Here is a 14,942-nt window from a genome sequence, read left to right as displayed (position 1 = left end):
TATGAAGGACAAGAACACGAAAATAATCGGTCAAAATAAATGAAAATTATACATAAAGTAGTTAATTAACATGCATTTGTATCAAATGAAAGAAAGATTACATGTGATGGTCGTCAAACTTCGTTCGAGAAAAGTTTGAGAAGAGAAGAGGGTCTCGCGCGCTAAGATAAAGTGAATGAATTTTTAATCTCCCGCTCAAATTAAAAAGGGGAAACTTTTGGCTGACAAATAATACGTCGAAACTCCTACAAAATTAGACGTATTATATGTGGTTTAAAAGAAAAAAGAAAAAAAGAATTGAAAAGGGGTTACTTTTTGGCTTCTAGCTGACAAATAATACGTTAAAGCCCTTACAAAATTCGATGCATTATTTGTTGTTTAAAAGAAAAAAGAAAAAAGAATTAAAAAATGTGACTCTTTGGCTTCTTACTGAGAAATATTAGGTCGAACCCCCTAGAGGATTCGACGTACTATTGGTGGTTTAAAAGAAAGAAGAAAGAGAATGACGCACTAGTTTAAATAATTATCATCGTAGAACGTCGAATTAAATAGGGCGTCGACGTTCTACAATTGCATTTATTTACAAAAATGCCACCGATCATTTTTAACGTTGGCTATTTAATGATTGGACGTTAAACACGTAACGTTATACGCTGTTTTTGCATTAGTGAACAATGAGAGAATAAACTTCCTCATTCAAATTTCCATTGTTTTATCATTTATATATTTGACTGTCACTGAATCGTACACCAAAAAAGTAGTTACTCCATCAACCTTGTACTAAACCATTCAACATTAGTTTGAGGAAGTAAACTCAAGTCCAATAGAAAAAACATTATCCATTACATTCCACTTAGTAGGGCTAAAGAAAACATAAAGTGATGCTCACAACCAAATTCTTACAATTAACTATGTAATGAGTATTCACTTTACATCTTACTACAAGACAATTTCAATTTTTACATATAAACTTAAATTTAACAACTAAAACAATAGCATCTACACTTACTCGACGATTACTTCTGTTCTAGCTATTTCGGTGACTCTTGCAAAATTTTATACACCAAATTCATAACTTAAAACCATTTCCAAAAACTTCAAATATAAATTACAAAAACATGGCATATCCCAAATGCCAAAGTAAGGTTATAAGCCATACAAATCCAAAACATTAAAAGAAAACACAAGAACAAACAACATAGACAAAACCTCAGTTACAAAATCAAATTTAATAGAAAAAAGCTAATACAAATTTTGTAGAAAAAGTAATAGGTACACATTCATGTCATTGTGGTTACATTATTAGTCACAACCATCACGCAATTACCTATATCTTTTTAACCTGATGCAAACCAAACTTTATTAAAAAATTATTATAATTGACACGTCAACTGTGTCAAATGACTGTCGTTGGTTGGTGTCAATATAGTACTCATCTTTTTACATCAAGACAGCCGAATGATTGAAAATTTAATTATCACTGGGAATTCTTAAAAACATTTTATAATTAAAAAAAAGAGATATTTTTAAAGAAATATTTGACTAATTCTCTTCAAAGGAATATTTTTCCGGCCGGCTAAAATCAGAGTCTATTCCATCGTGAAAACTGATGCCAGCCGTTAGATTCTACGCTCTCTTCGACCTTCTGACTCGATTTAAGGTGGTTTGGCTCCAGTAACCATGGTTGTGTTGTCTTCAGCCCCAACCAATAGGGTTTTAGGATGCTAACTCAGTTTCAACTTGAACAATGTGACCAAGTAAAAATCAAATGGATTGCTTCTTTTTTCCTCTTCTAAGCTTCGGTTACTGTTAGGTCTACCTAGTAAAATTGCAATTACTGTTCTAGATTATCAAATCTATTCACTTTTCTTTTACATTTCCCTTTTAACATTTTTTTTATCTCAGGTAATCGTCGTCGTTTGTTTTGTAGACCATAATTTCCCGTTTTTATTTTTTCCCCGTCATTTTATTTTTCATTTTTTCTCCTTATTTTCCTAAGAAAGCTTCTGCCTTTTCGTACTCCTTCCTCTGATCCTTGCCGGGAAATGTAAAAAGTTTTCGTTTCTGTGCATTCCCTTTTTCTTTTTTGAGTCAATACTGTTTGGATTTGAAGTTTTTATTTTGTTTTAATAATCAGTCTTATTTAGGTCCAAACCACTTTTTTTGGGGTGGGGGTTTGTATTTTTTTGGAAACTGAAAAGAGTTCCATAGTGAGATCATGGTTATGTATTGAAAATAGAAACTTCAAATTTTCGAGTAATTAGGTTTTCTGCAAGTGTTTTTCTCTTTGACCGTTTTGTAAGAGGGTGAAGATTCTCTGGTAGACTTGGAGGAAATTGATTACGTAGCCTTAGAAAGAGAGAGAGAGAGGGAGACATGAATTGTTTTCCAGATGAGGTGATTGAGCAAATATTTGGCTATGTGACTTCACAGAGAGACAGGAATGCCTTGTCTCTGGTGTGCAAGAACTGGCACAAATTAGAGAGATGCAGTAGGAAGAGTGTGTTCATAGGGAATTGTTACTCCATTAGTCCTGAGAGAGTGATAGAAAGGTTTCCTGAGCTAAAGTCCTTAAATTTAAAGGGAAAACCTCATTTTGCAGATTTTAATTTGGTTCCTCACGGTTGGGGTGGTTTTGTGTATCCTTGGATTGAAGCACTGGTCAAGAGCAGGGTTGATTTGGAGGAGCTTAGGCTGAAGAGGATGGTGGTTACAGATGAGGGCTTGGATCTACTTTCCCGTTCTTTCATGAATTTCAAGTCTCTGGTTCTTATTAGTTGTGAAGGGTTCACCACCACTGGCCTCGCAACTATAGCTGCAAATTGTAGGTAAGATGAGTAACCTGTGTTGCATATTTTGCTGCTGCTTTCATGAAACCATCATGAATTTGTGTGTATATTAGAGTGTTGCTTGTCAATGTGTTCACGTGCTTTAGTTTCCGTGTGGGTTTGTTTAAGTGTTGGAAGAGCACTAATTGAAAACAACTAGTTACTAATTTTTATTTTGTCACCCAAGTTTTGATTTATTAGCTAATTTTTGGCTTGCATTGTATGTGACTAATGATTGTAGAGAAGGAGTTCAGTTGCTTTGAGCATTATGTGTTACCAGTTTGGGCTATTGTTTGCTATCCAATACGAGATTATTGATCTGTCTTTCTGCATATAAGTCATGTGATATGTCACATGATGGCTTGCTAAAAGGTTGGTGTTAAGAGTCTCGTGTTTTATTGTGCTTAAGTTCATTAAATTATCAATTTTGAATTTCTTAAGAAGGAAAACTTTAAATTTAATTTAATTTCACAAAATTGGCTTCTAAGATGAGATTGACCACACTTATGTATTATAATTTAGCCATATTTACAGTGGATATGTATTATAATTTAGTCATATTTATAGTCAATACGAGATTTTTAATACAATTCTTCACACCAAGGACTTAACATCTCAAGCATGAAACTAGGAGAAAGCTGTAGGTGACAATAATTTCAACAAATCTGACTATGACAGGTATTCAATAGTTCTGATATCATATTAAAAAAAGTGAAATTTAAGTCTAATTCAAATTTCATAAAATTGATTTTTGAAGTGAGGTTTACATTTATTTATATACTATAATTTTGTTATATGTTTAATAATGTGGAATCTCTTAACAGAATTTTTGTGATTATGTTCATCCTCTAGGTGAAATAAATACTTGCATTCCCTTGAATACTTATATTTTACATGGCAAAGCTGAGATAGAGATGAACATTGAACATTGTTCGAAGATGTATTCTTCTGATTGGCCTGTGTGTAGTCTGGCATGTGGTCTTCACTCCTCAATTCTATTATAAATGTAGGTTCCTCAGGGAGCTGGATTTGCAGGAAAATGAAGTTGACCACAGAGGGCAGTGGCTAAACTGCTTTCCTGATTGCTGTACAACACTTGTATCTCTTAATTTTGCCTGCCTTAAAGGAGAGATTAATCTGGGGGCTCTTGAGAGACTTGTGGCCAGATCTCCTAACCTTAAAAGCTTAAGGTTAAACCATACCGTGCCCCTCACTGCACTCCAAAGGATATTGATGCTAGCACCTCAACTAGTGGACTTGGGTATTGGGTCATTTGTCCATGATCCACATTCTGATGTCTGCACTAGGCTGAAGAACACCATTAAAAAGTGCAAGTCAATGACCAGTTTGTCAGGATTTTTTGAAGTTCTTCCTGGCTGCCTTAGAACTATATATCCTGTTTGCATGAATTTAACAGCCTTGAACCTGAGCTATGCAGCAGGGATTCATTGTAGAGAGCTAATAAAACTAATTTGCTTCTGTGGGAAACTTCAGCGTTTATGGGTAAATAATATATATATATATATATATATATATATACACACACACACACACACACACACACACACACACCTAAGTCTATTCTTTTCATACACGTTCTTATGTTGGTGAATATCAATACGCTCTATGGTGGTGCAGATAATGGATTACATTGGAGACTATGGGCTAGGTGTTGTGGCTTCCGCATGCAAAGATTTGCAAGAACTAAGGGTTTTTCCATCCGTTCTCATTGGTTTAAATGGCCCAGCAGGAGTCTCAGAGAAAGGACTTGTTGCCATCTCCAGAGGTTGCTCTAAGCTTCACTCATTGCTGTACTTCTGTCAGCAGATGACAAACGCTGCCCTCATAACTGTGGCTAAAAACTGCCCGAATTTCGTCCGCTTTAGATTGTGCATCCTTGATCCTACAAAACCTGACCCTGATACAATGCAGCCGCTCGATGAAGGTTTCGGTGCAATTGTGCAGTCTTGCAAGCAACTCCGGCGGTTGTCACTATCCGGCTGGTTGACCGATCAGGTTTTCCTTTACATTGGGGTGTATGCTGAGCAGCTTGAGATGCTGTCAATTGCCTTTGCTGGAGAAAGTGACAAGGGAATGATGTATGTGTTGAATGGATGCAAGAAACTACGCAAGCTTGAGATAAGAGATAGCCCTTTTGGTGACTCGGCTCTTCTGTCGGACATAGGGAAGTATGAAACTATGCGGTCGCTGTGGATGTCGTCCTGTGATGTCACCATTGGAGCTTGCAAGGCACTAGCTGAGAAGATGCAAAGGCTAAATGTGGAGATATTTAATGAAAATGAGAAGGTAGATTCCAATGTGGAAGATGGTCAGAAAGTACAGAAGATGTACTTGTACAGAACATTGGCTGGGAAAAGGAACGATGCACCAGAACATGTGTGGACTCTGTAGGTGTGCTGCATTTTGGCTATTTAGGTTCTTATTTAGCTGTTTCACTAGACTGAGTTTACTGTTAATGGAACTTTAGTTGGTGGTCACTGATTTGTTAATCCTTGCTTGTACATAGTTTATTGACATCCAATTATAAATTATAAGACCACAACTTTTAATAAGATAATAATCAATGTGTGTGGCAAAGTTATTCCAATTAAATTTTAATACACATGTATGATAGGACAGTTTTGATTGTAGTCTTTGTATAAAGGTTTAATGTATCTGTAGATCCCTATTTTCGTTCAGAATCTCAAATAGGTCTTTCTCTTTTTCGGCGTCTCAATTGGGTCCTTATTTTTGTAAAATTGAATCAAATAGGGATTTTCCGTTAAATTGAGAAGATGGCGTTAATTAGGACGTTACGTGACATGCTGACTGTGTCTTTTTAAATGATGTGGCATTAAAAATATATGTGAAGTGTAATTTTTTAATTTTTGAATTAAAAAATAGAGTGAAAGAGGAAAAATAAAATTTAAATGAGGACAAAATGGTCATCTTATTTCATAGAATATATGGAAAGGTCAAAAAACACAGTCAGCACCAAACATTATTCTTGGAATACTATCCTTCATCTTCTCCGGTAACCAAATTATTCCTGGAATGCTATCCTTCATCTTCTCCGGTAACCAAATCACGCATCCATGGCAAAAAAAAAATTAGCTTTTAGAATCATTCAACTAATAAAAAAGGAGTATAAAAGTTCTCTATTCTCTTCAAGATTTGATGATCAACAAATATATATTTTAAATACTCACTGTCTACTGTCTAGGCATGAAAACCTTCCATCTCCAAAAACTTTTCCAGAATCTGAAACGAAGAACAACCAACTTCTCAAAAATTAAACTCTTGTATCTACCATAATCACATAGTCTGCGATTTATAACACCAGTAACAAACTAACATTATCATGAACACTAAATAAAAATAATTGATAATAAATAATTAAAACACGTATCAGCATCCAAATGTTCATAGAGAACAACCAAAGACATTCAGCAAACAATACCATTACATTTACAAGTACCACAACAAAAATTCAAAACCCCAACTTTTTACTTCTTTCAAAAGAAAAACATTTTATCAGACAAACAGAGCATGAATGCGACGAAGACGAGATGCGGCGTCCATAACAAAATTTTAGCACAACACAGAACCAGATCCATAAATATTTCATCATCTGAAAACCCTTGAGAGAAGAAAAAAACTCATACCTTAAAGGAAGAAAACCTGAAAACCTAACAAAGGGGAAGGATAGGATTGTCAACGTCGTCAACGTGAGACGCCTTGCCTTTGCCTCGCCGTCGTGAACTCGACAGAGGAGATCATATGAGCTTGCAGTGGCGGGAAGAGAGATTAGAGATGAGCTTCGTTACTCTTGAGAGGGGAGGCAATTCGTTCCTGTGGTTGGGTTGTGTTTGCTGCAATGCCCGACCTGCGTAACATTGTTGTTTCATGCCTTCCACCTCCTTCGCCAGCGGCTACCACGTCTGCGTCTTCCAGGGCACCACCGACCCGTGCCACACACTCCTCAAGACCTTCTACCTCAACCTCCTCGCCTCCAAGCACGCCTCCTTCATCCTGCTCTTCCGCAACAACATCTCAGAACACTCGCTGACCTCAAGAGCCAGCTTGTTGGAAGATCCTCCAAGGCAAACTTCAACTCCTCCGTCGGCTCTGCCTCCTTCAACTTTCTCTCAGGAACCCTAATTTCATTCCTCAATTGCAGAAAGAGTCACTACCTTTAATTTCCTTTTCCCAATTCACCCTTAATTTTTTAATTTAGAAATTATAAAATACACGTTAATCATGTATAAACTGCCACATTATTTAAAATAATACATTGACTATGCCACGTACTCCAAACTTAAACGGCATTTGTCCAATTTGACGGAAGGTCTCTAATTATTTCAATTTTACGAAAATAAGGACCCAATTGAGACGCCGAAAAAGAAAGGGATCTATTTGAAATTCTGAACAAAAATAGGGACTTAAGGAGACATTAAACCTTGTATAAATATCTATTTTTTATTCTTCTAAAATTATTATTTTTTCCTAGTTTTATAAGGTAAATATGTTTTTAATGAAAGGTCAAATAATCATTTCAAGTGATAATTGAAGGGAATAATGGAGCTTGAGTATTATTATTTTTAGTACAATAAAAAAATGTTACAAATTTTAGTATAAAAGTTTTAATTTTATTATTAGTTTTTAAAATTTTGTTAATAGTTGAAATAATTTAGTACGTGATTGATATTTTATAATGGTCAAGTTGTTTATTGAAAAAAAAGTTAAAAAATTAATCTTCGATGTGCTTTTGTAAATTTAAAATCTGTAATAGTTTATTTGTTAATTACATATTGATGTTATCTTTCGCTTTAAACCGCATGATGATTGCTAAAGAATCATACGAAGTTCAAACAGAATTAACGAGATTATAAGAATTTTCACTAAAACTGTTATGTTTTAGTATATTTGTAAGACCCTAGGAAATCAGCACTGTAAAATATATGTCAAATCACAATTATTGCACACCACGTCACTGCTCAGGGTAATTAAAACCCACTAAGCACTGCATGCACGAGTGCCACTTGTCACGTTAGAAGCTTCCAAAGTCAGAAGTGGGTGTACAGGTGTCGGCAGAGGAGACGTTCGTCCAAACGGACGTGGATTGAACAAAACTGGATTTTCGAAAAACTCTCTCACTCACCTGCACGCACTCTTCTTCTTCCTCTGAACTCAACTCTTCATTTTCTCCACCTTCTCTCTAGAATCCTTCAACTTCTCTCTACTGTAACTCACCACCCTCTTCTCCGATCACGTTTCAGAACCGTAGGAACGTCCCCTACGCCGTGAGCTTCATTTTGGACCGAACCACTTTCGATTCCGTAACCGGTAAGTTTCCCGGCCTAGACGTTTGGTTCTGTGATACATGCAAACAAATATTCAGTTGCATGCAAGGGTATAAACTGAGTTCTCTGAATTTTCCTTGGTTAGACTTAGTTGAAGAGCGTAAGAAAGATCGTGGAGGGTAGAAAGCCATAGTTGGGCAAGTCCAAGTTATACTGTTAGACGTACACTGCTATCCAGGTAAGGGAAGCTTATTAATTTAGTTTATACTTGGATGTTGTGTGCAAGTATGATATGAACTGAATGTATGAGATGTATGTTGTTTGAGTATGCCTGAACGATCGCTGTTATGCATGAATGAATATGATATGTGTTGGTTGATACGTATGAATTGGAAAAATGGATGATTATTGTATAGTATGAGTGGTTAATATGATGAATTCTATAAAGTATGTGAATTAAATGATGAATATGAAATCTTAAGATTATGAATCGTATGATAAATGTTGAGTTAGAATAGATGAAAAATCTGAATAGGATAATTCTTACCTTGATAATGTACGCTCGTCGTTGAACGGTCTTATACCGTTTGGTTTCCTAGTAAATGACTTAAAATGGAATTCTTTCATTCGGAAAGAACTCTGATCGAGAACGAGCGTCCTCTTGTGAAATGCTAGGTATGAACGCTCGGTTCATCTTAGCAGTATATGAATAACTTATACCTTAAAATCAGTAACGCTCGGTCTTATACCTAGCGTTCGTCATAAGCAGCGCTCGGTCGTATACCTAGCGTTCGTTCTAATGAACTCTCAGTCTTAGACTAAGCGTTCATCCTAATTAGTGTTTGGTCTTATACCTAGCGTTCGTCCTAAGTAGTGTTCGGTCTTATACTGAACGCTCGTCTTTACTGTTGATTTCTAAATGAGCGTAAATAGCATTCGTCCAAAATATTAGTAAAAGTATCTTGTCGCGTTCGGTCATTGACTGGCAGTCTATCCCTATAAACCGATTGTTCTCAGTGTAATTAAATAATTGTCTTGTTGTATTTTTATCCATTTGGATTGGTCTAGAGTCTTTGTACCTAAATTATTCTGAACATTCATTTTGTCTCTAAGAGTCGGTTCGTTCAACTAATTCGGGTAGCATTGACGTTCGTCGTGTAAGTAGGTGTTAAGTTATTCTGATTGACAGCAAATCTTCTAAATCTAGTTCTTAGCGTTCGTCTTCGTTCTTCAGAAGTATGAACGTTCGTTATTTTATACTTTTAAAACTGAAGCTAAAGATGATGCTAAATTATAAGATGGTGATGTGTGAACACTATATTGAATGATTCTACGATTATGGAATTTGAACGAGCGTTCCAGGGAGGAACGACTCTTACTTATATTGAATATTAAATTTGGTAAAGTATGACTGTGGATAAGTTAAGACTCGCTGTCCATCCTGATATTCAGTGATTACTCTTCTCACGTAGAGAGGGGTAAGTCATGCGTGTGAATGGCCGGAGGTCCTTAGTCCATAAGTTAACATGGGCGACGTAAGAACGGACTAACCTCGAGTGGCAGCTGTTTGGTGTATCCCAGTTACTACATCACTCGGGTGCAAGGACGCTTGTAACTACACAGATTCATACAGTCCGGACGGTCGGTCTAGAATATATATATATATATATATATATATATATATATATATATATATATATATATATATATATATATATTTCGGATGATGTTATATGTTGAGTTATGTGCTTGTGTGAATTGAAATGTTAGTGTATATGTTGATGTATAAATTAAAGGTTTAATAGCCAATTCAGTCCCCACTTTGGTTGAAAAATCTCAATTTAGTCCCTCGTTATAAAAGTGTTTTACATTAGTCCTAATTTTTAAAATAGTGGGTCAGATTGGTCCCTTTCGTTAAATATAAGTTAACGAAATTAATGGATGATGATGTGACACAGCTTAAAGCTGATGTGTTAGATTGGTCCCTCGTTAGCTTTAAGTTGTGTCACATCATCATCCATTAATTTTGTTAACTTATATTTAACAGAAAGGACCAATCTGACCCACTATTTTAAAAGTTAGGACTAATTCAAAACACTTTTATAACGAAGGACTAAATTGAGATTTTTCAACCAAAGTGAGGACTAAATTGGCTATTAAACCTAAATTAAATTACTTAAGCTTATCCTTTCGTTTTTCCTTGTGTTGTCCATTGTATATGTACGTTCGTCCTGTCTTGCAATGATCATCCGTGTGGATGTGAGCAGAAGGCGAGGCCACTCTGGAAGACGTCATTGAAGAAGAAAATCTGGTCGAGGTGGAAGTCAAAGCCGAGCCTTAGAACGCTCGTTTATGTCAGGAGTGTAAATGTTAGATTCCATTTTGACGTTCGGTTAAATATTTTGTAAAACCGTTCGTTCTAGACTTTCCCTGTTTCCGCTTCGTGCACGTTAATTCTGTATTAAAGCCGTTCGGCTTTGGAACTTCGTTTTATTAATGTAAAGACTGAAATGTTTACTGTTAATTGTAATTAATTCTGAATTATGGTAATTACTGTATTTTGGGATGTTACATTATTAAAATAAAATATTTAATATTTGTTGAGTAAACTAATTATTTATCCATTTTAAAAAAATTTCTTGTTTATTTATTTTAAATTAATATTATGAATTTTGAAGAGATTTGAAATTGACAGTTATGGATAATAAAACATTTTACCGTAACTATACATTTAGTAAAATATTATGAAGACCTTTCCCATGCTTCATAAAAGTCTTTATCTGGCTCTTGGGAAATAGTTATTATGGTAGTCTTAACACTTACGTATATGGATGGTGAGAAGAATATAGCCTAAAATTTTCTTTCCATATTTTCCCACCTCATTAAGTTTTGATTTGGGTGAGATTGTATCCAAATTTTGACCCTCTTGTAAGAGAAAATGGAAACAACCTCAGATAAACAACCTCTTCATCATTAGAGTTTGTTTCAAGAGTTCCACACAGTTCATAAAATATGACCAAGTGATTGAATGGATTCTCTTAATCAAGTCTAGCAAATTGATTTGCTGTGATTAGTAAGACAGACAGGCTTCATCTCCACTCCTTTTGTAGGTCTAACTATGCTTGGGAAGTGGTGTGACCCTTGTTGAGTGTAGTCTCCAAGTAATATTCTCTGATTGTTCAATGCACTAAAACAGTCGACTTTCATATCAGAATTTGCTTCCAAATCAAAATTTGTGTTCACGGCTTCAGTCTGCGGCTGCAAGGGTGGCATCAGAGTTTTTCTCTATTTTTTATTCTTGTTGTTGCACTTTTTAAGTGTGTTCTACCTCTGGATCAAACAATAAAACCTGTTTTTCTCTTCTCCTTTACATACGCAACAACTTAAACAGTGGTAAGCAGCATTACAACAAATGATTTAGGCAAAATTGAGTGTAAAATCAATTCAACAGTAACCTTAAAAATAGTAAAACGAAAATGAAAATTAAAAGGGTTAGGTTATCTACACTTAAATACAAATTTGTATAATGATCAAACTAGTTTAAACAAAGATGTTCTTGATTCAAAACCCCAACAATAATGTCAAAAACTTGTTCGGTGTTTGATTACAACTCGAAATATACCAGCAAGTATACTAGGTTATTGTAGTAAACAAGTGTCGTATCCATAGGGATTTGTCATAACATACAATGTTTCCACTAATTTGATCTTTTATAAAACGGTTGATGCGAAGAAACAAATTTGTATTGGTGATAATGCTGTAAAATCAATTGGAAATCGGTTTAAGTTACTAAATGAGTGACTTTTGATTGATTAAACCGTGTTGAAGATCGACTTCACAAATTTTCCCTTTCTTGCATCAGATTTACCTTCAAACATGCAGCTTCAAATGATCAAGTCCTAGGAGTTCTCTTTGAAAGTAATTCGAAGTCCATTCCTAAAACCTAGAGCCTAGGTTATTGCCAGTCTGCTCAATTTGAATCATCAGTGACTACGTAACCAACTCACTTGCATTAAGGTTAGGACTTTATCTTCAGCTACACACCATAAATCTATTCTTAGCCTCTATAGCCTACAAGATAGTTGATTGGATCACAACTTAAGACTAGTTTCCACTCAATCTTAAGCCAATTAGATCAGACAAGTGATTCGTTCATCCAACAATAAATATATATTAATTAACAAACTTTAGATCAAAAGAAATGATACATAAATTGAAGGTATTATCGAATACAAGAGAATTCAAATTTATTTACATCTTACTTCAACACTTGTAGATTTAGCTTCTCATAAATGATGATAGTAAGAAGTACAAACAATGAAGAGAACCTATCTCCTAATCCTCTAAAGATTCTCTAATAATTATAGAAGATGTGTGTAAGACCCAAGAAAATTAAATATAAAGTAATAAGAAATGGTATTCGAGTGACATGTAACTTAGTTGGTGAGAGTGCCTTGTTGTGGTGTAGGAGTCACATGTTCGTTTATTGTGTGTGAATAAAATAATTTTGTTTTATTTTATTATGCCAATAATTGATGTGGATAATGTGAAAAGTGGATATATGTTTTGTGTTGCACGTGTCTAACAAAGTCATGTGAGATAGTAGAATGGTTGATGTGATTGCTTGGGCGGGAGGTCTAGTGTTTGAACCTCTGTTAGACATTTGTTGTTGGCTTACTTTCTTTTGTTTTCACATGATTATTCTTTTGCGACAAATGTGGTTGGCCAGGTTCCTTGAACCTAAACATAACATCTTGTTAGATATAATTAAGGTAATGGAAGATTATCGTTTCTAACATGTAATCAGGGACATCATATCAAATTTTGTTTTAATGTAATTTGAGTCAGAAGAGGAAACCCTCAATCAGACATAATCTCTCATTAATTGATTTTTTATTATGAAAATATGACGGGAAGAGCTGAGGACATGTAAGGTAGGATTTTATATTGTTGCCTAAATGAGAGAGAGGGCACGACAAAAACAAAAAGAGTTTGTGAGTGTGTTGTGAGTTCTAGAGGGTGATCGTGCGAAGGCAAGTGCTATAGAGAGACTTTATTAGTGTAAAGAAAAGAGGCGTAAGATAAATCTAAGGTAAGGGGTGATAACTCTATGATTTTGTTCTGTGAAATGTTGGTGCGATGTTCATGTGATATTGGATGTGCACTTTTTTGGTTGATGTTGGTGAGCATGTGTTGTTGTATTGGCATAGAATATATGTTCGATATAGTATGGTTTATAACTAGGGTAGGAGAAGAATTTTCAAGTACATAATTGGTTCATTAACTTGTGTGTTTTAGATGTTTCCGATGCAATGAATACTTCTGGTTGAGTGCTACGATTTGAGGGTCATATGTTGTTGCAATTGGAATAGATAAATGTTATGTGTGCTGTTTATGGAGAGTGTTGAGTTGGTGGAAATCATGTTTTGGTTGTTTATGGATATCTTATGATTATAGTATCATTTATGTTAAATTATTGGACATGGGGTTGATACATGGTAATCGGTATGGTATAGTGGTGTTTCTGGTTTAGTAATGGTCATGGTTGTATGTGACAATATATGGAGTCCTGGTTGTGATGAGTATATTTTGATAATAGGTAATCTATGGTTTAGTCGTGACTATTTTATTAGTTTTTGGAGTAGTAGTTGATATGTTAAGTTGGAGTAATGATATTGAGAGATTTATTCATGCATAATTTCATTTCTAAGAGTTTATGACCATGTATGTCAGTTTATGTGCGTGGTATTTAATTGTTAAATGTTGTATGTCGTGTTATGATTTGTGATGACTGAGCTGCCCGAGCTACGAAACTTGGGCTATCTAGGCTGTCGGGCTGGGGTGTCAGGCTAGGGTACTGGGCTAGGGTGTTGGCTATGTTGGCCTATGCTGGTCGGTCTTCTGTCTGACCAAGTTGTTTTGGACCTTAGTTTTCGGGTTCAGGAGCTTGATTTTGGCTATTTTATAGGCCCACTTGGAGAGTTTTAGTCCCTGGGAAAGCTGTTAGTTGTGGTTACCGAGCTAATTGAGTTGTTGGTTGAGCTCATGTGGAGGTTGGTTGAGCTATGTTTTGTAACATTGAGTTGTGGTTGGTGCTTTTCGAGTTTTAGACGTGTTGGTCGAGCTGTTGCTCTTGATGGTCGAGCTGTATGCTTGGTTTTATTTCAGTGGTTGTTGTTAACATGCTTGGATGTTATGTCTTTGTCTTGTAACTATAAATCTTGGTTAGTTTCTTTTCGCCATAAGGCTTCAGTGGGTCGGGAAAATGGAGAGTTGAGTTTCGACTGTAAGGCTTTTGCATGAGTTGAATATAATGCTCTACTCGTAAGACTTTGTTAAGCAGACAAAGTTTTTACTTGTAAGGCTTTTGGAAAGTAGAGGAAACTAGTCTTGACCATAAGGCTTTGTTGAGCAGGAAAAGTAAGTGATAAGTTGCTTAGAAAGGACACAATTTGTATGTTACTTGATGTAATAGACTAGCTGTTAATTGTGAATGCGGGGTGTTGTTGTTGTTTGTGAGTGAGTATAATGTTTTTGTATTTCACTTTATGATATCTGAATTGTTAAGAAAAAATCGTCTATAAGACTTATATGTCTAAACACTCTCATGTTTTGAAGTTTAATTAAATAACATTAAATGAGATAAGAATCTGAAAATGCTTAAATAGTAGATTAGGATACACAGAAACATAAGTGTTAGGCTCAAAATCCTCAATCATCTAGCAACAAAGAAAATTCTTAGGAAAACACTTAGGGTTATATGAATTGCAAAACAACTAAGTTAAAACTTCCAAACGCAATGCTAAATGAC

General features: G+C 35.2%; 1 protein-coding gene and 1 long non-coding RNA gene across 2 annotated transcripts; one reads left to right on the top strand and one right to left on the bottom strand.

Moving 5' to 3' along the window:
• Positions 1-1,584: 1,584 nt before the first annotated feature.
• LOC124828748 (protein AUXIN SIGNALING F-BOX 2-like) lies at positions 1,585-5,409 on the top strand. The gene is made up of 3 exons (XM_047302118.2): positions 1,585-2,828; positions 3,839-4,331; positions 4,467-5,409. The coding sequence occupies exons 1-3, from the start codon at positions 2,377-2,379 to the stop codon at positions 5,238-5,240; spliced, it is 1,719 nt and encodes a 572-aa protein (XP_047158074.1). The 5' UTR covers positions 1,585-2,376; the 3' UTR covers positions 5,241-5,409.
• A 350-nt stretch (positions 5,410-5,759) lies between these two features.
• On the bottom strand, positions 5,760-7,045 carry LOC148200394 (uncharacterized). Its single transcript, XR_015786057.1, has 3 exons — positions 6,494-7,045; positions 6,038-6,089; positions 5,760-5,896 (listed from the first exon to the last, which is right to left on the bottom strand). It is a non-coding gene; the product is annotated as an uncharacterized LOC148200394 (long non-coding RNA).
• Positions 7,046-14,942: the final 7,897 nt, after the last annotated feature.

The sequence above is a fragment of the Vigna umbellata genome, chromosome 4 (assembly GCF_029865625.1).
Source record: "Vigna umbellata cultivar VRB3 chromosome 4, Vumbellata_1.0, whole genome shotgun sequence".
NCBI classification, from domain to species: domain Eukaryota; kingdom Viridiplantae; phylum Streptophyta; class Magnoliopsida; order Fabales; family Fabaceae; genus Vigna; species Vigna umbellata.
The sequence above is the reverse complement of the archived record's forward strand: the minus strand, read 5'-3'. Positions and strand labels throughout refer to the sequence as shown.

Excerpts from the sequence above, each read along its gene's own strand:
- LOC124828748 (XM_047302118.2), top strand. The coding sequence starts at position 2,377 with ATGAATTGTTTTCCAGATGAGGTGATTGAGCAAATATTTGGCTATGTG. Across the intron at positions 2,829-3,838 it reads ACTATAGCTGCAAATTGTAG|GTTCCTCAGGGAGCTGGATT; the intron begins GTAAGATGAGTA and ends TTATAAATGTAG. Across the intron at positions 4,332-4,466 it reads GGAAACTTCAGCGTTTATGG|ATAATGGATTACATTGGAGA; the intron begins GTAAATAATATA and ends ATGGTGGTGCAG.